This window comes from Perognathus longimembris, chromosome 9, assembly GCF_023159225.1.
Source record: "Perognathus longimembris pacificus isolate PPM17 chromosome 9, ASM2315922v1, whole genome shotgun sequence".
Lineage (NCBI taxonomy): Eukaryota > Metazoa > Chordata > Mammalia > Rodentia > Heteromyidae > Perognathus > Perognathus longimembris.
The window spans coordinates 9,649,439-9,676,601 of record NC_063169.1 but is presented as its reverse complement, the minus strand read 5'-3'; the positions used below and the strand labels follow the sequence as shown (position 1 = coordinate 9,676,601).

The 27,163-nt window shown below is 53.7% G+C and overlaps 3 protein-coding genes across 3 annotated transcripts; 2 read left to right on the top strand and 1 right to left on the bottom strand.

Moving 5' to 3' along the window:
• Positions 1-4,032: 4,032 nt before the first annotated feature.
• On the top strand, positions 4,033-5,667 carry LOC125357541 (sperm motility kinase-like). Its single transcript, XM_048354518.1, has one exon. The coding sequence runs from the start codon at positions 4,033-4,035 to the stop codon at positions 5,665-5,667; it is 1,635 nt and encodes a 544-aa protein (XP_048210475.1).
• A 12,378-nt stretch (positions 5,668-18,045) lies between these two features.
• Positions 18,046-18,893, bottom strand: LOC125357540 (KH homology domain-containing protein 1-like). Its single transcript, XM_048354517.1, has 3 exons — positions 18,788-18,893; positions 18,455-18,637; positions 18,046-18,158 (listed from the first exon to the last, which is right to left on the bottom strand). The coding sequence occupies exons 1-3, from the start codon at positions 18,891-18,893 to the stop codon at positions 18,046-18,048; spliced, it is 402 nt and encodes a 133-aa protein (XP_048210474.1).
• A 7,837-nt stretch (positions 18,894-26,730) lies between these two features.
• LOC125357639 (protein BRAWNIN-like) lies at positions 26,731-26,934 on the top strand. Its single transcript, XM_048354590.1, has one exon. The coding sequence runs from the start codon at positions 26,731-26,733 to the stop codon at positions 26,932-26,934; it is 204 nt and encodes a 67-aa protein (XP_048210547.1).
• The last annotated feature ends 229 nt before the right edge of the window (positions 26,935-27,163 follow it).

Genomic DNA, 27,163 nt, shown 5'->3' with positions numbered 1-27,163 from the left:
CAAGGGGGCGTCCTGGTGCCCCACAGACCACGCCATGTTGAGGAGCCACTGCCTGGCCCTGGGGGGCCCCACCACCGTGACTCGCGTGTGGCCCGCGGCTGTGAAGCAGGGCTCCAGCTGGAGGAGGGTGTGGCTGTGCTCCTCTGTGCGGCGCAGGAACGCGTCCCCTAGGCCTGGGGACACAAGACGGGAAGCCCTGAGAACCCGCAGCTTCCAGGGCGCACGGGGCCCCGAGGGCGCGGGCCCGGCCAGGCACCCAGGGGCCCAGGGCAGGTGGGAGCGCGGGAGGAGGGCAGGACGGGGTGTAGTGCCGGGTACCAAACATGCGTGTCTGCTGCTCTTCCGTCAGGTAAAACACCAAGGGAGCGTCGAAGTTCTCGGCACAGGTCCACCAGGCCCCCAGGCTGCGTGCCCGGGCGCCTCGCCCTCTCTCGGCTCTATTGGGCACCCAGCAAGCCCTGAGACTCAGTCAAAGACAAGGAAGGACTGAGCCTGGGGTCCCTTCATCTTCACTCACTGGGACAGGCCTCCCTTCCCCACCCTGTCCCACCCTAGAGAGGGTGAACCCGCCCTGAATCCCTGTGGGAAAAGCCACCCATCCCGGCCAAAGCCAATCTCCAAACCCTTCACAGAATCCTTCTGCGAGAAGCTGGGAACCCAGGCCATGGTTGCCTTTCTAGACCTGGAGTCCAAACTCACCTTGTCTCTAGTTTCAAGTACTGCCAGCACAGATCTACTGAGAATGTGCTGGAGCAGGAAGGTTCGGGAATTGTCTCCCAGGGCTTTGCTGTTTTGTGTGTGTGTTGGTTTTTGGCAGTCCTGAGGCTTGGGACTCAGGGCCTGAGCACTGTCCCTGGCTTCTTTATGCTCGAGGCTAGCACTCTGCCTCTTGAGCCTCTTGGCCTTTTCTGTTTGTGTGCTACTGAGGAATGGAACCCAGGGTTTCATGCATGCTAGGCTCTTCCACTAAGCCACATTCTCAGCCCCAATTACGGCAATTTCTATAGCCAGAGTTTACAGGATATCACCCACTCTAATAAAGCTACAAATAAATACAATGCAAAATAAAAACAAGAGCTAGATAAACAGACACAAGGATGTTTTACCGTTGCATAGGTGGAGATAAGACTATAGAGTATTTTAAAATATGAAATTTTCTTAGAGGATCGTGAAGTCTGACTTTGGCCCCACCAGGGCCCACTTGGGCTCAAAAGCCTGACAATAAGAGCAATTTTTAAGAACATGGTCAAATTAATTAGAAATTCTATTGAGCAAGGGAGGGAGTGGTGGCTCACACCTATAATCCCATCTCTGAATGCTGAGACCTGGAAGATAGCAGTTGGAAAACAGCAAAAGGTCAGACTAGAAGCCTGGTATGAGTGGTAGACTGTCAGCTGGAAGTGAGCAAGGCAAGATAAACCTCAAGGCTCTGAGTTCAAGCCCTGTACTAGCAACAAACATATAAAAAAAAAGTTACTTCTTTTCATGGTGGTTTATGTCCATAATTTCAGCCATCCAGGAACTTGAGGCAGAAATGTGAAGGTTTGAGGCCAGATTTCCAAGAGACACAAACTTTAAACAAGATTAAAAATGAAAAAGAGCTGGGGACATGGCTCAAGGTCTAGGACTAGACTAGCTCTGGCCCTGTCTGTGTTGGGTCCCCAGTGTATGAAGAAAAGGAGTAAGACACCATGTGCTGTCATTCGCTTTATCTGAAGATTCTGGTTTGGATCTCCTTCCAAGCATGGTTTGTCTCAGGACCACACTTAAGAAAACTCTGTTCATGGTGTCTTCATTGAGCCCTGCCCAACTTTCCCTCTAACTTGGAAATTTGTGTTTGTACAAAAAGTCTGATCTCCAACCCAAGTTCTAACCATGCAGGGACTGACAACAGTCATTTTCAGATCTTGAACGTTTGATTGTTGGAGAGAATTCTGAGTTTCATGCTTTCTTTCTCTCTAGTTTTTGTATATATTTGCCTGGGAAGTGAGAATTGTTGTTGTTTGTGGAAAAAGTATTTTGGAAATGCCCTTAGGCCACAGGTGGAACTTAAGCCCCACAGGACTGAAGAGTCCTTTGAAGCCACATGCGGACACACCCTTTAAACCCGTCTACTCTAGAGGCTGAGAGCTGAAGGACCATGGTTGAAAGCAACTCAGACAGTAAAGCTCTGCGACACCATTTCCAATGAATCATTACATAGCATGGATGGTGGCTTGGTTCAACTAGTAGAGCAGGAGGCGTGCAAGGAAGCCAAGCAAGTGTGAAGCCCTCAGTTCAAGCCCCATACTGCCAAAAATCCCACCAAGTGCCATAATATCAATATCAATAACAATAGCAATGATACATTTAACTGCTTAGACCCAGAATAACCATGAAGCATCTTGATCATCTGAACCTTGAATGTTCTTCACTAATGGCCTCAGTCCTTGCGGGCTGCAGTGAGCAACGCAGGAACACCTTGAGAAGCGATCACTACGGCAACTGCGTGTGTTATTGGACTTGTTCTCACAGTCATGATTAACGGAGTCAGCTCCTCAGGACTCAGAGCTGCACTTGGAAGGCATCTCCACTTTTCAATACAGATACCACCATAGATAACTGCAAGGCTCTGCAAGTTCTATAAATCCTCGTCACTTTGAACCAATTCACCAGAGGTCAGGGCAACTTTCGCTTTTTCCCAAGTTTTCTAAACTAGACCAACCCAAGTGCATTCCTGCTGATGACGTAAATACATGCCTTTTCAGATTATGTGGCTTCCACCCTGATTTAACTTGAGAGAAGTTACATTCTGTTGGCCAATTAGAGCTGTGATAGCATAGAATATTGAATAAACTCTAAACTATTAAAAAGCAACAATTCACCAGTGAGGACTTGACTTCTCCAATGCTACTTCACGTCCATGAGGGAAGAAGCCTGGCCCAGAGAGAGGGGGAGCACAGGACAAGCCTGAAAAGTCTGCAGAGGATGGGAGGTAGCACAAGGGACCCCTACTGAATATGTGCTTACATCCTCATTTTTCAAAGAGAATTCAAAGTGAATGGGTACTGCATGGGCGATTGACAGAATTTGTGGTTGGTGGTTTTTATTCATTTTGATTCAGTGCTGAATGTGTTCACTTCCTTCTTTCTGGCCTTCCTGTTTTTTTTTGTTTTGTTTTGTTTTTCTTTTACCAGTCCTGGGGCTTGAACTCAGGGCTTGAGCACTGTCCCTGGCTTCTTTTTGCTCAAGGCAATCATGCTATGTCCAAAAGCAGAAAAGAGTGATTCCACCAAGCTAGCAATTTGGGGGTGGGGATGGTACTTGGTTTGGGCCTGGTGCCAGGTACTTACTAGGCAGGTGTGCAACTGACACACCTCCAGCTGTTTATGCGCTAGCTACATTTCAGAAATGGGCTTTGGTTCCAGCTGTGCAGCTGGACCTGACTCCCATCACATGGATGGGCCACATGGAGTCCTTTGGTTCATAGGGCGTCTCCCCCATTCTGCTCGGGCTGACATTGAACTGCCATCCTCCCAATGTCAGCTCCCAGAGGAAGAAGGACTAGCAGGAATGGGCCACTGGTGCCAGCATCCTATTCTAAGTTAACAGATTGAAGATGAATCTCAATACGCGATGTAAACAAAGCTTGAGTGGGCTTTTCCATTCCTAATGGGTCTTTGGGGCCAGGAAGTGAGGGGACACTGTGGGGTCCCCCCAGGCTGGCCCGCCTCGCCCTGCTCTGACCTCACAAGGGCCCCAGTGATGCAATGGGGCAGTGGACAGAAGGAAGAGGCCCGGGCAGCATTGGGTCCACACAGCAGGAGGCTGTTGGGCGGTGGCCTGCAGGACGGGTGGGCGCAGCTAGCTGCTTTGCAGGTGCTGTGGTGCTGGTGGTTTGCTCTCCCAGTTTTGCCCTTTGTGGGTTCGTGTCTTCCATCCCTTGCTATTTTGCTGGTTGTCCTGTTTGTTTTCACAGCGTTTCCAGGTGAGCTGGTGCCTTTCCCTGTCCTCCCTTCCCCTCTTGGGGCTCCTGGCAAGCACTGCTCCCCAATGCCTCCCGCCAGCGCCAGCGAGGAGGAGCGCGCTGGGCTGGGCGCCCGGGCCTGCGGCGCCTCGGAGGAGGAGCTGCTCAGGGCGCAGTACAGAGTCCTCGGGGACATCGGCGAGGGTGGCTTCTCGGAGGTGAAGCTCGCCCAGCACCTTGTCACCCACACCCTGGTGGCCGTCAAGATCATCCCCAAGGCCACGAACAGCCAGCTCATCCACACCGAGATCGACCTCCTGAGCTCCGTGCAGCACCCCAACGTGATCAAGCTGTACGAGGTGGTGGACACCGCGGACGCCGTGTGCCTGGTCCTGGAGCACGCGGAGGGCGGCGACCTCCTGGATTTGATGCAGACCGTCGGCTGCCTGTGGGAGGACGAGGCCCGCGGCGTCTTCCGCCAGGTGGTGCGCGCCGTGAGCCACTGCCACGAGCTGGGCATCGTGCACGGCGACCTGAAGCCGCAGAACGTCCTCCTGGATGCCGACGGCAACGCCAAGCTCTGTGATTTTGGCTTGGGCGCCCGGGTGCGGGCGGGCCAGAAACTGCTGGCGGCGGGGGGCACCCTGCCCTTCTGCGCCCCGGAGCTGCTGCGGCCCGGCGGCTACGACGGCCCCAAGGCGGACGTGTGGAGCCTGGGCGTGCTGCTCTACGCCGCGGTGGTGGGGCGCTGCCCGTTCCGGGGCGACACGCCGGCGCAGGTGGAGATGGCCATGCTGGGGGGCGAGCTCGGCTTCCCCGCGCACGTCTCCAGCCACTTCCGGGACCTGCTGGGCGCCATGGTGGCCGCCGACCCCGCGCGCAGGCCCTCGCTGGGGCGCGTGCTGGAGCACCCCTGGCTGCAGCAGGGGCCGCGGGAGCCGCCGGCGCCGCCCGGCCTCCCCCCGCGCCCCGACGGCTCCATCCTGGAAGCCATGGCCGCCCTGGGCTACGACCCCCAGCAGGTGCGCGAGGCCCTGAGCGCCAAGAGCTACAACGGGCTCATGGGCGCCTACCTCATGCTGGAGCAGCGCAAGTCCGAGCGCGGGGAGCGGGGAGGCCTCGCGAGGAGCCCGCGCCCCTCCGTGGCGCCCGGCGGGCCCTGGTCCTCGCGCGTCCCCTCCGCCGGAGCCAGCGCGCCTGCCCTGCAGCCGCCCCCCTTCCCGGGGAAGGACGCGCCGGGCAGCGCGCGCACCCTCTACTTGGCCCCGTCCATCCGCCTGCTGCCCAGGGCGTCCCCGCCCCGCCCGGCCCCCGCCCCCGGCGCCCTGCGGGACGCGGAGGACGGCGGGCGTCACGAGGGCCCCGCCGCGCCCCCGGCCTCGGCCCCCGCGGCTTGGAGCGGGCGGCTGCGGAGCCGGCTGCGGAGCTGCCTCGCGTGGCTGCGGGGGCTCTGCTCCTGCGTGCGGTGCGCGCGGCCGCGGCGCCGGCGCCAGGTCGTCCCCGTGGAGCGCGAGGACCGCGGCGGCCAGGCGGGGAAGCAGGTCGGTGCCCGCGGCGCGGGGCGGCACCCGGGGCCCCTGCCGGCGCCTCCCCCGCGCGCCCTCCCGCGGCCCCCACTGTGCAGGGCGTGGAGGCTGCGCGTGCCTGGGGGAGGGGCCGGGCGCTGTCCGTGGGAACAGACTCTCCGGAGGACGGAAGCCCCCACGCAGGCGCCTCCCTGACCGGGTCCCCGTCTTGGCGCAGGTGAAGGAGCGGGAGGACCCCGAGGTCCTGGCCGAGGGGCAGGGGCCCAGTGTGCGCTGACCTCGGATCGCGGGGAAGGTGCGGTGCAGGCCGCGTGCGGGCCACGCCCCGCCCAGGGCCGCCGCGCAGCCCGCGAGGAGGTGAGCAATGGGCCGCAGGCCGCAGCGAGTCCGCCCGGCCCTGCCTCCGCGTCCTCCACGGTGCCCAGCCGGCTTCGGTGAGCGGCCCCTCCCACCCCAGGCGCCCCCACACTTCCGCCAGGTGATTCTCCTCACTTCCTCTTCTGTATCTCACTAAACGCAGTTCACACGCCGCAGTGCCGCTGTGTCTCGAATGGTAGAGCAGCAGCCTGGACAAGACAAGGTCAGACATCACGCCTCAGACCCCAGTTCACTCCCCAGGGCCCGCGCGCGTGCGTGCACAGACACACAAACACACACACGGGCGCACGCACCCACATATGCACATGCACACACGAACACACATATGCACACATGCACAAACACACGCTCACAAGCAGGTCTGAGTTGGGGATTCTCTAGGTTCCTCATGGTCTAGGTAATAGCACTTTTTGGTCTATCAAAATCACTAGTGATTTCCTGTGTATATTTTAAGAAATAGTACAGGATAGTTCATTTTAGAAGGTTCTTAGGAAATTCGGCAGAGAAGGCTGATTCAGCCCGGGCGGAGGCTGATGGGCATCTATCGGGCAGCAACACCTCTGCACTTCTTCCCTAAGGCCTCCATCTTGTGGCTCTCCCTTCAGGAGTCCAAAATCCCTGCTACGACGTTAAATGGTGACCAAGCTCAATGTTGGCACAGTGGCCTTTGGTGCGGAATTTCAGATTTTTTAATACACAGGAGTCCCAACTCCTCCAAGTGTTTGGTCCTTTTGTTTGTAGTGTCCCCTTGGATTTTTATTTATTTCTTTTTCTGATCCTATGGCTTGCTCTGAGGGTGTCAGGCTCTTGATCAGCTGATTAACTCAAGGCTAGTGCTTTACCCCTTAGGCCAGTGCTTTACCACACCTTCATGCATTCTCTGCAGGGTAAATGGAGCTAAGCGTCTCTCAGATTTGTCTCACCAGTGCCAAACTTCCACTCTCAGCCCCCGAGTAGCTGGTTTAGAGACGGACGACACCAGTGCTCTGAGTCACTGAGGGTTCTTGTTCAGTCTGCATGCTCAGGTGATGCAAGGGGGTTGCAGTGCTTAAAGATTGTTCTGAGTACATCAGAGTGAGAACAAAGAAGGATACTCAGGAGAGGAGCACAATGGTGCAATGTCTGTGTCCTTCTGATCATATAAAATAATATATATTTACCGAATGAACTCCAGGAAATGGACATGAGAGGCTTTTTCTTTAATTTTTTCTTTTGGTCTTGTTTATCTCTTGGGAGAGTAAGGGAGCACAGAAATGGAGGACAAAGGGTGAACAAATGCAGAGTGCTATTCGCTAGACACCATCGTGAAAATGAACCACACAACTCATGGGTGGTAGTGCGAGGGAAAACCTGGACTGAATGGACAGGTAACATGGTGCAAAAGGAAATGTATTCTTCACATAATGCTACAACTGTATACCACCTTTATAATAACAATAAAAGATTAAAAACATCTTCTAGTACATCAACTCAAGGGTCCTTTCTACTCCCTCAAGCCCTTCTGTGCTGCGCCGGTGCCCATCCCACACGGTGGCTTGTGCAGGTGGACAGGGTGGGCGGCCACTGACACGGGGAAAGGAAAGACTTAGAGAACATTACATGAAGCTAAGTAAGCCAGAGTCAGAGAGACACAGGCTGCATTTCCCAAAGGGCCTTTAAAAATGAACCATCACTTAATAATTCTTAAAATACCTAGGAAATCATTAGTGATTTTGGTAGGCACAAAAGTGATATTTCCTAGACAATAAGAAACCAGGAATAACCACGATTGCTGCTGCTGTGTGTGTGTGTGTGTGTGCGTGTGTGTGTGCATTTGTGTGCGTGTGTGTGCGTGTGAGTGTGCGTGTGTGTGCATGTGCGTGCGTGTGTGTATGTGTATGTGTGTCTGTTTTGGCCCTGGGGAGTGAACTCAGGTCTGAAGCATGATGTCTGACTTTTCTTTCTCCAGGCTGGTGCTCTACCAGTTGAGAGACAGCTCCACTTCCAGCATGTTTTTCTTTCTTTATGTGAAGATAAGAGATTCTGGTTCTTTCATGCCCAGGCAGGCTTAGCAGTGCAGTCTTCATATCTCAGCCCCCTGAGGACCAAGGATGACAGGTGGCAGCCACCAGCACCTGGCCCACCTCCCACTTCTTGACCATTGGTGATGAAAGCCTAGATGAAACCACTAACTTTAATGTAGATGCCACCACATGAACTGAACCACTCACAAAGCCTTCTTTCCAAAGGATTCATCATGGAGATGAGATCCCAAAAGATGAACTTAGGGGAAATCAAAACCAGATGGTACAAACCATTTTGAACATTCGCACTGGTATGTATCTGCATGTGGACATACGTTTGTCTCTACATGTGTTTCCATTTCCCAATGTGTGTCTGCAATAGGAGGGATTTTGGGTGTGTGTGGAGGCTGGTAAATCACTTCCTGCCAGGCACGAGTGGCTCACACCTGCAATCTTAGGTACTCAGTAGGCTGAGATCAGAGGATCGCAGTTCAAAGTCAGCCCAGGCAGGAAAGTCGATGAGACTCTTCTCTCCATATAACCACGAGAAAACCAGAAGTGGCGCTGCAGCTCAAGTGGCAGAGTGCGAGCCTTGAGCTGAAGAGCTCAGGGACAGCCCAGACCCAGGGATCAAGCCCCGGACCGGGGGAAAACACATCATGTTCTAGCATCATTTTCCCTGTAATTTTTTGCATTAATAACAAAACTAAGCCTTGGCAACTCATGCACACCCGACAACATACAAAGCCTAGATATTAAATAGTCTGAATTCACCCTGGACTTCGGGAAACTGAGGAATTGGTGCACCCAGACCTTCTCGGGGATGCTGGGGTGCATTGAGAAAACTATGATCTGCAAATAGTGAAAGTCCTAGGAGGAGCATTCAGAAGCCCATGAGGACAATGTGGGGTGAACTGGAGGAGGAGGCTTAGGAAGAGGTCCCCAGGAAGGGACCTCAGCTTTGACAGAAGACCAAAGGGAACTTGAGATCCAGGTCTCCACACAGCCCCATTGCAGTCCCAGCCACAACTGGCGAACTCGCCCGAGATAGGCAGGGAAGCACCGTGCGTTCTGCTGCTGGCCGGTGTTCCCTGGCTCTGACTCCAGGACACCCTGCAGGGAGCGCCTGGTGGACACCTGCAGACACTGGAGCACCCCCCACCCACCACCCACAACCAAGCTGCACCCAGAAGAACCTTCTGGCACTTCCTCTGGAGAGGCCGGCAAGTGGCACCAGGCAGCCCAGACCAGGACAGCAGGGATGGGGACACTGCGGTGACTCCTGCAAGCCAACCCCAGGTGCCAACTGCAGCACTGAAGATGAAAGAGCCAGACCAATCAGGTCGGCTCCTCGAGGATTACTTGTCCTCTGCCACCGGGACAGGCTCTTCTGCACCTGAATCAGGAGATGACCAGGCAAGACTCGGATTTGCAGACAGGGAGCTGTCCTCGTCCTCTGCATCCAACACAGGCTCTCCTGGACCTGAATCAGAAGATGAAGACCCAGGACTCAGCAATGCTGACTGCGAGTTTTCTTCGTCCTCTGCAACTGGAATAGGATCTCCTATACCTGATTCAGAAGATGAAGAACCAAGACTCAGCTTTTCTGACTTGGAGCTGTCCTTGTCCTCTGCAACCGGAACAGGTTCTCCAGCACCTCAGTCTGAAGATGAAGAAGCTCAACTCGGCTTTGCCGACTGCGAGCTGTCCAGCGGATCCACCCTGGACTCCTTCCCATCAGAGGAGGAAGGGGAGGAACGAGCACAAGACACAGTGCTGTGGCATCAGGAGCTCCAACCCCAGGGGAAGCTTGTTGCCCCTCGCTGCCCCTCAATAAACAGTCCTTGCCTGTTGAGACTGAGTCCGGCCTGTTCTTTTTCCGCCGTTTTCCTAACAAGCAGCAGCCAAAAGGCACTGGGAGAGGAAGACGATGAGCCCCACGAGCTCCTCAGCCAGGGAGACACAGAGGAACCGCAGGAAATGTCCAAATGGGCTGCCAGGCTGGTGGGGGACACAGAATGGGGGTCTCCGTGTGAGCAGGAGAGGGGATATGGAAACTCCCTCATCGCCTGCTCTTTAGCTTGGCTTTGGGTCTAATCCTGCTTTAAAAACACACACACACCTGTTGATGGGGGAGAGGGAAGAAAAGCCTGCACTGCTGGCTCATGATTGTAATCCGAGCCACGGGGGAGGCTGAGATCTGAGGATCAGGAGCCCTGAGCAGCCCAGGCGGGGAAGCCTTCAAGATCCTCATCTCAACCCTATGAAAAAGAAACCAGAAGTGTGCACTGTGGATAAAGGGTTAAGACTTATAAGCTTGGGAAGATAAGCTCAGGGGTGTTGCCCAGGCCTTGAGTTCAAATCTCAGGGCGGGCATTAGATTAAAAAACAGAGACAAGGACCAGCTGGAGTCAGTGTCTCCTAGCTGTTATGCTAACTGCTCATGAGATTGAGATAGGATGAAGTTTGGAAGCCACCGTGAGTCCTGCGAAGGCTCACCCTGAGTCCAGAGACAGTCTCTCTTCAGGTTTCTGATTTCCAACAGGGTCCTGTCTGCCTGCTGAGGACCTGACCCTTGTTACACCCGGCCAGAACCCACACAGGGCCAAGCCCCAGACCCTGTCCAGCTTCTCGACCCCCCAGGCTCTCTTTTCTACCCATTAGAAGCCCTCCTCTGGATGGGGCAGCTCACCTCAATCACATACTTATGACTAGGAGGTAGTTCAATCTGGGTTTTCTTATGAGCAAGAGGGTTTTTTTCAGCTAGCGGGGCTGCAGGGACATACTGAGGCACACTGCTTTGGAGTGCAGGAAAGGACCACAGTGGCCTGCGGTCATGGCTCCTTGGACTCAGTGTCTTCAACATCACGGCATTTCAACCACCTTCTAAAGTTCCTCCCAGGGAGGGGGCCAACTGGACAGCAAAGCACTTTATAGAGATGGCTGGGTCTGGTCATTGGTAGAGCGTCTGCCTAGCAAGGGTGAGGCCCTGGGTTTCCTCCTCAGCACCACAAGCAGCAACACACTGGGAGGATGTTTGGGGGAACTTCTGGTGCCCCTGATTTCCTCCTTTCCCCCAGCACAGGACACAGGTGCATCTCACTCCAGGTCCAGCTGCAGTCCCCTAGGCCTTGCCTGGCCACCCTGTGTGGCATGGCCGCCCCCACCCCCTCCCCCAGCGCTGAGCTCAGCATGGCTCTCACTCTCCTCACCAGCCTCCCTCCTTCCCCTCACGCCACCATTTGCTTTGCCTCTTAATACTTTGTCTTCTAGCCAGCAGTATGTATTCCCTGAGGGACACCCCCTCCTTCTTCTCTCCCATCCCCAGGACTTTGACTCGTGATCAGCACCCATCCAGAGTCCCAAATGCAACCGAAGCATTAGAATTCCAGAAGCTGAGAAATGAGTCCCGTGAGCAAGCGAGTCCACGGAGGGAGGTGCAGGTTGGAGCTTCTCCACGTGTGGGATTGTCTCTGGAGGAGGAGGTCCCCACAGGGCTGCGGCCGCGCGAGCGCCAGGCGACAGCACACGGCATGGCAGAGCCAGAGGGCAATCCTGGAGGAAAGCTCCCTGGGTGGCGAAGGCAGCGTCCGTGTCTGAACGGCTGGACTCAGGACCAGAGGCTCCGCTGGCCAGAAGCTGGACTGCAGTCCGGGCCATGGCCATGGTGTGCTCAGGAGCTCTTCCTGCAGCAGGAACATGATGGCTTCGAGGGAGACGTGGGCAGCGGGGCGAGCGGCAGTCAGTCCCGCACAAGGTCGCTTCCCATTGCCTGAAGGATCGCGAAGGAGCGGGGGGCAGCGCGGGCCGAGGGCGCCCAGGGCCTCCCCGCCCGTCTGCCACGCGTTCTGACACCTGGCCAGTGACATCTGTGACGGCCACCGAGGGCAGGGCCTGGCCGGAACGCATCCCACGTCACCCCTGGCTCTGACAGTTCCGGCAGCTGGACCCCTGGGGACCCGATCTCCGGAAACCCAGCCCTCACCATCTCACGGCTCGTGACCCCGATTCCTCCACGCAGGAAGTCCTGGAGCTACACGGCCAGAGATTCAGAGGTGTGCTGGGCACACACTGCTAGCAGAATGGCAGGAAGCACAGTGGGGGCTGCAGCAGCCCGTGAGGACCCGAGTCCCGGCACGGCTGTCTCTCTGGTCCCTAGAGGGGATTTGTCCTTGCAGGTCCCCCAGGCAGAGCCAGTGTGCCTGCTCTGCGCCCCTCCACCTTGCTGGGGTGGGACGAGAAGGGGGCCCTGAGCCGTCCACTGGGCCACATCCGTCCATGTGCTGCCCACACGCTCCAGCCCAGCCCGGACACCTGGCCGTTCCCTGCGCCGTCAGCCTGGCGGGACAGACAGAGGACAGCAAGGGCCATGCAGCATCCCCGGCCTCGGCCGTCGACAGGACAATGGACGCAAACCGCGCAGACGCTGAGCAGGGGAAGATCCGTGTGTGGGGACACTGCGACAGCCCTCCACCCTGGCGCCAACGCAGAGTCCTCAAGATATTTCCAATGAAGAACTCAGTGGTCTGCGCTCACCGAGGGCAGGCAACACAGAGCAGGTGCACAGTGTTCCACCGCCCGACAACCCCAGTCCCCGATGGCTGAGGATCTGCAGCTCATGTGCACACAGCAAACGAGAGCCACGCACCTTCCAAACATGGCAGCTGGAGAGCCGCGCCCTGGTGCAGCTTCTGAGAATCTCCAACGGACGATGGAGGTGACAGAGCCACCTCCAGCCGTGATAGCAAAGGAAGAACAAGCAAACGACACCCATGTCAGGGATGCGGAGCTGGCCAGGCCGTGTCTCCCGAGACAGAGCCCCTTCCACGTGTGGGGGAGTGGAGTCCCGCAGCGTCTGAGGACTCGCTCCCTCACCAACGTCCTGACCCAACCCGAGGCGGGATCAGAGAAGGTGCTGGAACTGGGCTCACAAGCCAGGCGGATTCCCAACAAGATTCAAGGCTCAGCTGCCCCTGCTGCTGGGGCCGCCAGTGGGCGTCCCGAGACGGGAGGACAGCACACCTGAGAGGTGCAGCTCAGGCCCTGGCTGGAGGAGGAACTGACCTTGCTCTTCTGCTGGGGCTGCAGTTGAACTGCAGACAGAGAGAATGCTGAGGTCAGGGAGCGGGGGATGGGCCAACTGTGGGCGCTCCTCAGAGCAGAGCCACTCAGGAAGTTCACTGCCGTGTCGCTCTCCTGGCCCACTGGCACACGCCGTCTCACGAGGACTCCCAAGAAATGTTCACAAGTCGTCCTTCCTTCCTTCCTTCCTTCCTTCCTTCCTTCCTTCCTTCCTTTCTTCCTTCCTTCCTTCCTTCCTTCCTTCCTTCCTTCCTTCCTTCCTTCGTTCCTTCCTTCCTCCCTTCCTTCTTCCCTCCCTTCCTCCCTCCCTTCCTTCCTCCCTCTCTTTCTCTCTCTCCATAGACTATTTGCCAATGCTGTTTAACAATTAGTGTTGAATAGCTCACCTGATTTGTAGTGCAGACACAGAAGGCTGGGGGTTTGGCAAACATGTTATTTGCACAATGTGTAAAATTAGGTCATACATGTCCATTTTCATAAACACTCATGGATTCCCCTCTTTCATTAAAGCACTGGGTGAATAGGATAGGCTTTGCTTTTGGGTAGGACTGCAGTTTGTACTCAGGGCCTCGTACTTGATAAACAAGCATTGTAGGACACACATTCATCTTACTTCCATATCTGTGCCTTTACTTCTCTTCCTACCCTTCCACTTGGGCCTTCTGCCCACATAGCTCCTAAATATCATCTACAATGTTATTGCCTATCTACAACACCAATGGCCTGTAGTTATATTTCCTTAAGGGCAATTCATAACATACTGCTTGAGTACGCTGTGAAGGAATGCAGTAATGACTAGCACGGATGCGGGCAGGCACGCTTGTTATTTCCATAAAGGGCGCTGCTTCCAGATGACCGTGAATGAGCAGGAGTGCTCCCAGCAGACCCCAATGTGTCTCTTCCAGACACTCCCTCCTCCCTTGCTGAAGTGACCAGAGAGACTCGCCTGCCCTGCCTGTGTTTCCCTCATCTGAAGCCTGGTAGGACCTCAGGTGACCTGGGCGAGGCTTGAGATCACTGCAGCACAGCCCAGCTCTCCTACAGCTCCCTCCTCTGGCAGGTGTCTGGCAGCAGCCTGATGCCCCGCGGCTCCCACAGGGGATCCTAGCTGCTCAGGAGGCAGAGAGCTGAGCATCACAATAGGAAGCCAGCAGGGGCAGAAAAGACCTTGAGGCTTGTCTCTGCAGTGAGCCAGCCAAAGCTCAGCTGTGTTCAAATGGAAGTTGTGGCTCAGGTAGTAGCGTCCCAGGCTTGAAGAGGACAAGCTGAGGGGAGCACCCAGACCCTGAGTTCAAACTCGGTACTAGAATAGACCGTTGAGTCGGGTGGCTCTATCGTTGTCGTCCCTGGGGGACTTTGCAAGCCCAGGGTGACCACACACAAAAGGAGGATGGTAAACAGGTTTTCCACCCTGTCACCTTCTGGAGAGTCCTGGTAGCTTGGAACGCTTTCCAGTAAAGACTGACTCAGTGGGCCTTGACGTCCTGGCACAGGCAAGATGGTCTGGACAGCCCGTAACTGTTGCGGTCAGCAAGTAAAGGGGCTCCACCCGCCTCAGGAGAGGCTCCCGGGACCCTCAGTGCTGGAGGAAGCCTTGGGGACCGCCTGCTGTTTGTGAGAACTGTTCACATTCCTGCTTTGTTGCATTCCTAGAGGTACTACAAAACATCCAGCACCCCATTCTCCCCACCGCTGCCTGCTCCAGAAGGAATGAGTCTCTGGAAATTTCCACTTGAACCCACCTAGCTCTCATTGGGGTGGAGATGTCCCCCAGAGCCCTCAGCACCCCTCCTCCTGCACCTCGTTCAGGGATGGCTGGCTCCTGGCCTCCAAATCAGCATCTGGAAGTTGCTGGGCCTCAGCCTCCTTGAACAAGGCCGCCCCTGCACCTGTAAGGACAGCTGTGGGAGGAGGCTGCTCCTGTGTCCTGAACCCCTCCATCCCAGTACAGTGACCCCAGCGGGAAGCCTCCCCAGAACACAGGGGCCAGGAGACTTTGTAGATCCCTTGAGTTCCTGAAAGCCTTTTCCAGCCTGGCTGGGAGGGCCAGACAACTGCCCTGAATGCCAGGAAGCCCCAGATCTCCCCTAGGGACTCGAGTTTGCCTGGGTCACCCTCCCGGAGGGCAGCTTACTTTGCAGGGAGAGCTGGCAGAAGTGGCTGGCCAATCTCATGGTCATCTCAGCTATGTCTTGCTGATGATAAAGCCGCGCAAACACCAGGATCTCCGCATCTCCTCCAGGGGCCTAATGATTCACACGCACATACACTCACCATGGGGCACGAGATCTCCATCCTTGCCTGTATGGGGAGAAAGGCAGTGGAGATGGTGGTGGGAAAATGGAGGCCGGGCCACCAGGGGACACATCTTGGGGCCCTAGCAGCAGGACAGGCTGGCTCTGCTATTGCCCAGAGCCAATGGGGTATGGGTAGGAGGACCTCGCAAGCCCCTCCCATTCCCATGCTCCCCAAACATCCTTTCTAGCAGCCCTGCCTCCAAGCGAACTGTTCTGGTATTCTTTAGGAACTGGGACTGGACCATGTGGGCACCTGGAGAGGCTTCTGAGCACCTGGAATGGAGTCCCTTCTCCATGCTGCAGAAGCTCAAGCCTCAGAAACTTCTCTGGAGTGGCCACGCTGGAGTCTCAGCACCGACACCGGGGAAGCACAGAGGTGGGACCTGAGCTGAGCTGCTGCGATGTAACTGTACCCAACTTCATGTCCTTCCCCATTCCCATTCCAAATGTCTTTTTCCCAAAGGCTCGAGGTGCATGGAGACAGGAAAGGTAGGGTTGTTCCCAGGACAGATTTCCAGAGAGAAGGAGTGAATGTACCCCTATGCTTACAGCTAAGGCCCTGTGAAGATGAGTCAATGACATTGCTTTCCCCATGTGTGCCTGCAGTGAAACTAGGAGAGGATGCTGAGGTCCAGGATGTGGGCGTGGCCAGCTGTGGGCTCTCATCAGAACAGAGCCAAGCAGGAAGATCACTGCGGTGTCCCCTACATGGCCCGCCCCTAGACTCATCCCTCACACAGGACTTGTTCAAGTGGCCACAGAAAGAGGAAGAGGAAGTCGACCACTGCCTGCCTTCCTTCCATCCTTCCCAGAGGGTGTGTGAGCCTGGCTGAAGGTAAGCAGCTCGGCTTCTACCTGGAAGACTGCACAGCACTGTTCTTCACAGTGGAGATGGGTCCCAGTGCCTTCTTGTTTCTCACAAAACAGGTCATAACAGATAAGAACATCTTCTGTGTGTTTCTTATGTCAACTTTATTGAGCTGCTGTCTTCAAATGAAGAGGTTTCCGAGCTAACTCTTTATTTGCTAGGATTACATGTGTAACCCATAAAATCTGATTTCTTTTTTGATAGAGAGAGAGAGCAAGGGAGAGAAAGGAGAGAGAGAGAGAGAGAGAGAGAGAGAGAGAGAGAGAGAGAGACAGAGAGAGGAAGAATATCCTGCCTGTCCATAGCCAAGGCTGGTCTCACACTCTTCATCTTTCTTCTTTCCTTTCTTTAGGCTCTAAGTGCAGGGATTCCCTCATGTCCCTTCCCCGGCATTTAGGAATTCTCAAAGACCAAAAATCTCTGGGAGGATTTCCTCCATTATTAGAATCTTCCCTGCTGACTAAGTTCCTCTCCAGGAAGAGCTTCTCTGTAATCTGTGACGTTTAGGGAGAAGTGGGAGAAAGTGTTTAGAAGAGAGGATCCCGCTGACACAAGTTTAATACTTGAAGGGAAAACCAGGGCCCGTGGTACTCACCTCTTCACCTCCAAGCCTGGCTAACTCGGAAGGGGAAGGGTGAGAATCAAGGTTCCCAGCCAGGCTGGGCAGAGACCCCTGTGAGACTCCTATCTCCAAGGAACCTGCACAAACTGCAACTGCGACTGTGGCTCAAGGGAGAGTTCAGGGCCCCGAGTTGAAGAACCCGGTAACATCCACACACAAAACCCATCAACGATCCTTTACAGAAAGAGTGAAAGACTCTCGACTTTATTTCCCAACACTAGAGGAAGCCCGGGGACTTCCTAAATATTCTGACCTTTTAGCCTTGAGGTGCTGATGAGAGGGGGCAGCCAGGGTAGAGCGGGTGGCCTAAGGCTTTTCCCTCATGTTCATTCCTGCAGTCACATGCAAACACACACTCCTGGACACGTGTGTCCCAGGGCACCCAGGCGCGGACAGTGGGTTCCCCCATCTCAAACTTGGTGATCCAAGCTACAGCTGTGCCACTTCCCCCAGATTCATCAGTGGACTGGTGACCAGCCAGTTCCCTGACAGCCTAAAGCTTTTTGATTTGGGGTGGGGTGGGGTGTGGGGTGGGGTGAAGGCAGTACTTGTGCTTGAACTCATAGCCTGGGCCTTGGCTCGGCTATTTTCCCTTGAAGACTGGCACTCTACCTCCTGAGCCATACTTCCCTTTCAAGCTTTGTGCTGGCTCATTAGAGATAAGAGTCTCCCAAATATTCCTGCATGGGCTGCCTTCATACACCAACCTAAGAAGCTAGGATTAGAGGCCTCATCCACCACGCATACTTCTTAGTTATTTTTATTCCAGTTGGTAGGTAGAGAGTCACTGTGTCTAGTTGAACAGGAGGCTTGGAGATGGCCGGTAAAGTGACATTTTTGCCAGGATTTCCCCGTTTGGGGAGCACACTGATTCCGGAGACAAGAGCACAACATGATTCACGACTGCAAACGGAAACATGTATAAACAATCTGGAAATGTGAAAATCTGAGGTCTCTTGAAAGAGACTGTGTTTGTTAGACGTTGGGAGGGATTGTGGGGGAAATGAGTGCACTGGAGAAGCTTGTGAGAAACAAAGAGGGGGAGAGGGAGTGAACTCGAGGCAATGCAGATTGCACCACGGGTGTTTCTGGATCTCCTTCACCAGCAGAATACACACTTTAGAAGACGCCTCTCACCTATGTGCCTAGACTTCCCGGGGGAGACAACACAGCCAAAAATGTCACCCTCCACCACTGTCTGCGCCATGTCTTCACTGAGCTGTTCAGAGCAGGCTGGTCCTCCAGGGACACAGAAGTGCACAGAAGCCCACGGAAGCCCAAGGCAAGCAAGCACTTGGCTGGAGGAAGCCTGAGGAAAGTGAATCACTTGTCCTGGTAGCCTTTCACCACCAAGGAGTCCAGCTGCACACAGAGGCAGGCGGCCAAGTCTTTTGTGGTTAGTGGCTGGCTCCGGACACTTTGCAGCATCTGGTAGCCTGGGCAGGGAGAAGAATGGTCAGAGTCTAGGAGCCCAGTCAAGAAGCCTGTGGGGATGGAAGGGAACGAAGGGAGGGGTAGGAGATATTCCAGCCCATCCCATGGGGCCCCATTCGTATGTCCCCTCCCCACTTTCTCTCTCAATGACTTGATTCCAAATATGGTTAACCCTGGGCCTCTGCCCTCCAGGGGGCTTGGGAACATGTGATTCTCAGGTTCCTGAGCAGTCCAAGTCTTTAAGATGCCATGTATGAGCAGCAAGGCTTTGACTGCAAACTAGGTCATAGACACTTACCTCGAGCTCGATAGTGAAAGTCCTTGTGCTCCAAAAGCCATATCATGCCCATCAGCCATTGCCTGGCCCTTGGGGGCCCCACCACGGTGACTCGAGTGTGGCCTGTGACGGTGAACCAGGGCTCCAGCTGAATGAGGGTGTGGCTGTGCTCCTCCATGCAGCGAAGGTATCTGTCCTCCTGCCCTAGGAACAGAAGAGGACAGAAGAACGGGAAAAACCCCAACAGAACTGGGGGTCAGGTGCCCCGATGGTGGGGGCCTAGTATGGATCAAAGAGGGAGCACAGGGAGAGATGGATAGGGTGAAGACAACAGATGGCACTGGGGTCACCTACCGAAAATCTCCTCCTCCTGCTCCTCTTCCAGGTACAAAACCAACGGAGCACTGAAATTTTCAGGCTCGGTCCACAATGCTCCCATGCTGAGAGAGCACGTGTCCATGTTGTCCTTTACCCTGGCTTAACTCAGCACGGAGCAAGTCCAAGTAGCTGGCTGTAGAGGTGAAGATCCCGAGCTCTGTGTTTTATATTCTCCCTCAGCTCATCCACTGGTCCCCACCCTAGACCCACCCTAGAGAGGCTGAACTAGCCCTCAAGTCCTTCAGAGATAATTCACTCAGGCACTGATAATTCATTCTTAGAGTCTTCTACTCTGGATTCAAATCTTTCTGACAAACTAGATAACACAACCCAGTTTCCTGAGGCCTAGATGCAAACTTGTCATCACTGTGATTTCACAAAAGATGTACTGAGCATGACCTTGGGTCTTGTGCTGGAAGAAAAATTGTTCCAGAATGGCCCTAGGAGTTGATTTTTCTGTCCCATCTACACAGGATAGGGAGCAAGGAGAATGGAGAATGGAGGGAGCTGGGGCACAATTATCCTGAAACTATCTCAAAGTAAGAGTTAATAAAAGCAAAGCGTTTGGGGTGTGGTACAGTATTAGTGCTGTGAAGTTTCAGTACTGACAGCAGATAGGACAGGATAGGATAAGGGAAGAAGAGGAGAAGTGAAGATAGAACAGGACAAGACAATGGGACAGGACACGATGGGGGAGCAAGGAAGAGGATAGCAAGGACAGGAGAGAAAGGAAAGGGAACATTGCTTCACTGATGGCATTTGCTTCTTTACCTGAAGGTTTGTGCTTGCGGTCTCCTTCCACGGATTATTTGTTTCTCTACCCAACTGGAGAAATCTCAGTTCATGGTTTACAAGCAGAGTCCTTCAATTTAGAGCCAAATAGCTTCTCTTCTGCAGTAGACACTGGTCTAGTGAAAGCGTAATTCCTCAGGTCCTACCCATGTGGAGGCTAATACAGACATTTTCAGGCTATTCAAAGCTGAATTATGAAGAATATCCTGGATTTATTTTTTGAATCTATGTTTTCTCTTTCTTTCTAGTTCTTCTAATTATTCACTGAAGACAGTGAGGAATTTGATGGGTTTTCTAAGGGTAGTCTCCCCTTAATCTTCAACCAGTAGAGGGAGCCCAGGAACTCATGAAATGGTCTGAACTTTTAGCCAGGAGGTGCTGGTGAGATGAGGCAGCCAGAGCAGAGCAGATGGCATAAGGCTGTTACCTTGTGTTCATTCACTGTAGTCACAGGCAAACACACCACTCCAATGACACCGATTTCCTAAGGCACCCAGGCTGGAACAGGGAGTTGGCCAACTCTAGCTGATGATCTCCTAGTTCTCTGGAGCCTTTTGAAGTGACCATTTGTCAGGTATTAGGGCTGGAACTCAGTGCTGTGCATTCAGCTTTTGTGCTCAAGGCCGGCACTCTACCACTTGAGGATGCAGATACACGTGCTGTTAGGAAGGAGAGAGGAAGAGATTAATGGAGAGAAAATACACTGCAGTCACTCAATAGAGTGACCGCTGTCAATGGAGTATATATATATATATATATATACACACACATATATATATATGCATACATAGATATATAGATATGCATTTATGTATATGAAAATGGAGACAGCAACTTGAGCGGAAGGGCAGGGTTGGGATTTGGGGGGAGAGCAATGAAGGGGTGTACTTCTAATCTGACATGTTGAATGGAAACCTCTTGGGATATCTATTTACATGCATTCAATATTAAATACCTTTTGGTGCCACATTGACTTCTAACTGACTCTCTTTGCCAACTTTGGGGTTTGCAAATAACTCATGTGAGGGTGAGCCTGGCCCACCACACAGAGATTCTGCAAGGGGACGTGTGGGGTGGTGAAGGCCTTCCACCTGAGAGGATGGGAGTCACAGGAGGAATACTGTCCTTTCTCTCTTGGAGTGACAATTTCAAGACAAACTCCATAGAGTTCCCAGTCTCTCCCTGGGAGGTCAAGGGCATTTTCTTAGAATGCATCTTCACTCCCTCTACATGCACGTCCCTGATGTCATCCTCTCTTTCCTTCTCCTTGGTCTCTCATTGCTGCTTTCTGAAATCACTTCCCAAACTACCTTCTTGAACACAAGCGTTTTCTCAGCTTTCCTTCTCCATTTCCAATAACACAAAGGAGTGAAGGACAGAGCTGGAAACCAGAACGCTGTGGAGTTTCAGGGGCCCAATTCTCTTTTCTTGTGTCAGTCAAAACCCCATTATGATGAGATGCCTTCCAGTGACTGACACATGAAAGGAGACATTACTGCAGATGATCACCTGTGAGCACTCTATATCTCTATATATTCATTTTACATAAGTTTGTGTACATATATACAATATACAGAAGCACAGGGGGACTGTGTGGGGTCCACTGGAGGAAGAGGCTTAGGAAGAGGACCCCAGGAAGTGACCTCATCCTTGACAGAAGACCAAAGAGAACTTGGAACCCAGGTCTCCAGGCAGCCACATTCCAGACACAAATCGCAAAGGTGCCTTGAGGTAGCCAGAAAAGAGCCATGTTTTCCTGTTGTTGGCGAGTTTCCACTGGCTCTGAGTCCAGGAGACCCTGCAGGGAGCGCCTGGTGGACACCTGCAGACACTGGACCAACCCACGCCCCAGACCCCACGCCCAAGCTGGACCCAGAAGAACCTTCTGGCACTTCCTCTGGAGAGGCCGGCAGGTGGCATCTGGCAGCCCAGAGCAGGATGGCAGGGATGGGGACACTGCGGTGACTCCTGCAAGCCAACCCCAGGTGCCAAGTGCTGGGTGCGCTCGGTGCACAGTGCCCACGAAACTGAAGATCAAAGAGCCGAACAATCGGGTCGGCTCCTAGACGAGGACTTGTCCTCTGCAACCAACGCAGGCTCTGCTGCAACAGAGTCACATGAAGAAGACCCAGGATTCAGCAAAGATGACTGTGAGCTGTCCTCCTCCTCTCCAACCGAGTCAGGCTCTCCCATACCTGAATCCGATGATGAACACACAGAACACAGCAGTGCTGACTGCGAGCTCTCCTCGTCCTCTTCAACTGAGACAGGCTCTCCCCTACCTGAATCCCATGATGAACACCCTGGACACAGCAGTGGTGACTGCGAGCTGTCCTCTTCCTCTGCAAGTGGGACAGGCTCTCCCATACCTGAATCCGATGACGAACACCCTGGACACAGCAGTGGTGACTGCCAGCTGTCCTCATCCTCAGCAACCGAGACAGGCTCTCCCATACCTGACTCATATGAAGAACACCCAGGAATCAGCAATGATGATCGCGAGCTGTCCTCATCGTCGGAAACTGAGACAGGCTCAACCATACCTGAATCCGATGACGAACACCCTGGACACAGCAGTGGTGACTGCCAGCTGTCCTCATCCTCAGCAACCGAGACAGGCTCTCCCATACCTGACTCACATGAAGAACACCCAGGAATCAGCAATGATGATTGCGAGCTGTCCTCATCGTCGGCAACTGAGACAGGCTCTCCCATACCTGAATCCAATGACGAACACCCTGGACACAGCAGTGGTGACTGCGAGCTGAATTCATCGTCTGCAACCGGGACAGGATCTCCTGTACCTTACTCAGGACGTGATGAACTCGGACTCAGGTTTTCTGACTGGGAGCTGTCTGTGTCCTCTGCAACCTGGACAGGCTCTCCAGCCCTTCAGACTGAGGACGAAGAAGCTCGACTCGGCTTTGCCGACTGCGAGCTGTCCAGCAGTTCTACCCTGGACTCCTTCCCATCAGAGGAGGAAGGGGAGGAACGAGCACAAGACACAGTGCTGTGGCATCAGGAGCTGTCTCTGAGCAATGCTTGTGCCGAAAACCCCCTTCCTCCAGTGGCGGATGTGTGAAGAGCAAGGCCACACCATTCAGCTCCACGTTGCCCCTGACACTTAGGACAAATGGACTCCAACTTGTTGCTGTCCTCGCAGTGCCAGAGATCCCACAGGCTCTGCAGATCTTTTCTGATATGGACCCACCTTTATGTGGAGAGGGCAACTTAGCTGCAGCACATGCACCCCAGTGTGCTTCCACTAACTCTGGGGGCACAATTTGGGTTGTGGACTCAGGAAGTCCAGAGCACCACTGAGCGCCGGCTCAAACACTTAGAGAAATCCTTTCCCTCCCTTGAAAGACATCCGTTTTTGTCTTTTTTTCACCTTCGTGTTATGTACCTTTCAATATATTTTAATAAATAGTTATTGTTATTGCTTTCAGTTGCATCATTCAAGGCACTAACTCAGTGCCCGATTTGAGAACCATGAGCTCCACCAGCTGACTCCGCAGAGCCCGTGGTCCTGAGGGGAGGAGGCTCACAGCGCCCTAGAGGAAGTGGGGGGAAGGCCCTGGTGTGCAGGGAGCAGGTTAAGGTCAGCGCAGTGGCCAAGTGTACAGCCTTGTGTGGGCACAGCTGTGTCTGAGGCAGGGCCAAGAATATTTGAGGGACATGGGCTCTGTGGGTAGTAACACATTTACAGTACACAGCTGTTACCAGCTCTGCATCTGCGCGATGGAACCTCATCCTAACCCAGGGTTGGGAGAGGGCAAAAAACAAAACAAAACAAAACAAAACAAAATGCAGTGCTGCTTGGATCTCTTGTCTGCCTTGAGCCAAGGCTGTGTGCAGGCAAAGGGGAAGGGGCATTGAGGACCGAGGGGGCGGTGCCAGCTCTTCCCTGGGACATTGGGTTTCTGGCGGCTGAGCTGAGAGACTTCAGAGGTGGCCATCAGTTTGGGCTGTGTGAACTCAGCAGCCCGGTGACCATGGGGAGGCAGCCGGGAGTCATGAGGGGCACAGTGGAGGGCTGTCCAGAGCAGAGGCTGCTCAGTGTGCAGGGAGACCGTTTCTAAGGCCCAGGGGCCAGCTGTGGGGTTCCTGGGGCTGAGGTAGCAGCGGCTGAGTCTCAGGTCAATCACAGGTGCTGCATTGCAGTGTTAGAAGCACAGCGCTCTTTCTCCTCCCTGGCCACCCTGTCAGCCAGGCCCACAGCCAGCCCCACTCCTGTTTCCCAGCATGAGGAGGCCCTGCTGGCCCCAGTGCAGCCGGGAGGGAGGAGGGGGCGCTAGCAGTGTGGCCAAGATGCTGGGCCTGACTCTGACCTGAACATGTGTCCTTTAGGGCACTGCCCTTGGGTTTAGGCTGAGAGGTGGGTGGAAACAGGCACATTTATTTAGCATCCTGCTCCAATCAGTTGGCTTCCTAGAGACCTGTATTATCACTACCTATGACTAACTTCCAAATCCTGACTCTATTTTTATAGACTGTGTATTTTATCCACGTGGATCAGGCTCAATTCAAAGGACAGCATTGATGTGGAAGAGCAGAAGCAGCAGGGGAGTGAAAGGAGGGCCTGTTGGACTGCCTCTCCCCTCCAATGCCTCATAAACTAGAACTAGATGTGCTCGTGGAACCAGACAGATGTTACCTTCCATCCATCTGCTTCCTGCAGCATTGGTTGTCATCAGCTTGGTGCAGATGTGCCCCAGCCAACAGTCAGCCTTTGCAGGGTTTTACTGTTTTTACTTACATTAGTAGATAAAGCATATACATGTTCCTGCAACCCATCGGACATTTGCGAATTTCATTGCATCGCAGTGAAACATAAAGGGACATACAGTTAGTTATCATTTCGTCAAATTGTTGGGAACCATGAATTGTTGGGATGTATTGAAGTCACGACAGAATGGGATACAAATTCTAGAATCTCCACAAGGCAAATGTCACTTCTGCAGAAGTGTGTGCACTTGACCAGAGTCGGGTAAGCGAGACCTGGCACAGGCAGGTTTTATCCCTCACATTGCTGCTCCTCCTTCTGCTTTCATCTGATCTTAGGTTCACAGTCTTTTCACACTGGCCAGTCCCAAATGGGATCTCTATCCAGTGTGGCCTGCTTACCATTTTCAGAAGGGCCAAGACTAACTTCATCTACTTGTCCTCATTCTGCCCACAGTTGCCGAAATCATGATGTCCTGTGAGCCAGGCCCTGTGTGGAGTCAGACCAGAGCTCTGGGTATGTCTCCTGAGGGCTTCGTTGCTCCCATCTGATCATTTTGTTTCCAGGACTTCACTGGCACGCTCAGATTTCAAGAATCATTTGCTTCAAAGAGTTGCTTCAGAGGGAAAATACCTCTTTTTTTTTGTCCAGTCCTGTGGCTTGGACTCAGGGCCTGAGCACTGTCCCTGGCTTCTTTTTGCTCAAGGCTAGCACTCTGCCACTTGAGCCACAGCGCCACTCCTGGCTGTTTACTGTATATGTGGTGCTGAGGAATTGAATCCAGGGCCTCATGTATAGGAAGCAAGCACTCTTGCCACTAGGCCATATCCCCAGCCCGGAAAATAACTCTTTGATTCCTCATTTGCCTTCAGTCCCATTGTCCACTTTGCTCGTCAACTCGTAAGTAGTCCTAGAGAGAAACTCAGAGAAGTTGCGAGATTTTTAAGTGCTGGGCAGGGGCCAGCTGGGAAAAGGGCCTAGATATGAACTGACAGCTGACAAAGGTTTGAGAAGTGACACAGGGTCAGCCAAAAGGCAAAGAAGCTGCAGGGGAGACCGGAGTCAAAGAACAGCTACTGTCCCCCTATTCGAGTCACCTGCGTGGGCACTCTGGGTTGGCACAGAAGGACTTGAGGGCATGAATGGGTTCTCCTGGGTTGTGCAGCCTAAAATCATTAGGCACTGTGTCTCCATTATCTCCTAAGCATGGGCATTGTTTCAATACCCCGTCCAAAGCCAGATGCCTGGGGCTTCAACCTATAATCCTGGCAACTCAGAAGGCTGAGGTCTGAGGATTCGGGGTTCATGAGCCCAAGCAGACAAACCTGGGAAACTCTAATCTCCAATGGCCTACAAAAGGCAAGACTCAACATGAGGCTCCCATGGTAGGGACCCAATCATGAGCAAATCAGCCGTGAAAATTCAAGCACAAGTACCAAACAATCCAACACACAAACTAAGCCCCTCTGTGACCTGTAGGCAGGACTCATGCTTAGAACAAAACCATGTTTCTGACCTACAATCCACTGGTGTAGTAGTGAGTTTTGTCCATGCCTATCATATGCATGGATGCTTGGACTCATGAGGCAAGAGCCACAGGATGGAGGCCCCAGACACCGCCAAAGTCCAGACATCCTTAGACTGGTTGTTGGAGGCTCAGTGTCCTGGAGTTAACCTCACATTAGATATCAGCATTATTGTCAGCGTGAGGAGCTGCTTCTTAGGGTTCAGGATGGAATCTGTGTCCTCAGCATGCAAATCGCACGACCAATATAAATGGTCAACTTGAAAATCAGAGAGACTTGTTTTGGTTGACAACTCTGGAGGTTTCAGGTCAGGTCTGATTTTCCTGTGCATATAGCTCTATGGTTTACAGCCACGGAGAACATCATGCTGGGATAATGAAGAGCAGGTAGGTCATAAAAACAACAACACAATCCTCCTCGCTGGCTGGGAATGTGGCTTAGCGGTAGAGTGCTTGCTTAACATGCATGAAGCGCTGGGTTCAATTGCTCAGCGCCACAGAAATATAGAGTGGGGGGGATGTTACTGTTACTCGTGGTAGAGTACTAGCCTTGAGGAAAGGAAGCCCCAGTGCTCAGGCCCTGAGAGCAAGCCCCAGGACTGTCCAAAAAACCCCAAAAAACTAGGGGGCCGGGGTGGCGGGGAGAGGGCCTGCGGTTCTTCACATGGAACACCCCTCCCTGGCCGATCCAGGCCCAAAGGTTTCATTTGGCCCCTGCCAACCATCCGTCCTCTCAGTGACCTCGTGTCATGGCTGAGAAGACAGGCCTCTGTGCGTGGGGGTAGGAGAGCACCCCGAGCCCCTATAGCTGTGGGGCGGATCGTGGGTCTAGAACCTTCTAACACTGCCCCTTTTCCCTCCTGCCAGCCTTTCACCATGCCTGCGGGCATGTCCTGGCCTAGTTATCTGAAAATGGCAGCGGCCAGCCTCCTGGCCATGTGTGCCAGTGCCCAAGTGGTGCACAGTTACTACCGGCCCCACCTGACAAGACCTGAAAGTCCACCAAAGCCTGGAGAACTCAAAACAGTGCTCTTAGGACTAAAAGAGAGACAACACAAACCTCAGGTCGCAGAGCAATAAATACTGTGGAACTCAATGATGCCAAGAATTTGTGAATGGAAGTCTTAAATATGTACTAAACATGACTTATTGTGTCAAACTACTTGTGGCTAAGCACCTAATGCTATGCTAATAGTGAATTGGTGCTTTGTCTATATTCACTGATTAGGTGAACTTTTCATTATGGTTTGACCAAAACGCCAAACTGCCTATGCTCAGCCTTTTGCATGTGGACTGGAAGATGGCTGGT

Bases quoted from the DNA above. Each gene is read 5' to 3' on its own strand.
- LOC125357540 (XM_048354517.1), bottom strand. From the start codon at position 18,893: ATGGACACGTGCTCTCTCAGCATGGGAGCATTGTGGACCGAGCCTGAA. The intron at 18,638-18,787 runs GTAGGTGACCCC...TTCTGTTCCTAG, and splicing joins GCAGGAGGAGGAGATTTTCG to GGCAGGAGGACAGATACCTT. The intron at 18,159-18,454 runs GTAAGTGTCTAT...CTCCCTGCCCAG, and splicing joins CTTTCACTATCGAGCTCGAG to GCTACCAGATGCTGCAAAGT.
- LOC125357639 (XM_048354590.1), top strand. From the start codon at position 26,731: ATGCCTGCGGGCATGTCCTGGCCTAGTTATCTGAAAATGGCAGCGGCC.
- LOC125357541 (XM_048354518.1), top strand. From the start codon at position 4,033: ATGCCTCCCGCCAGCGCCAGCGAGGAGGAGCGCGCTGGGCTGGGCGCC.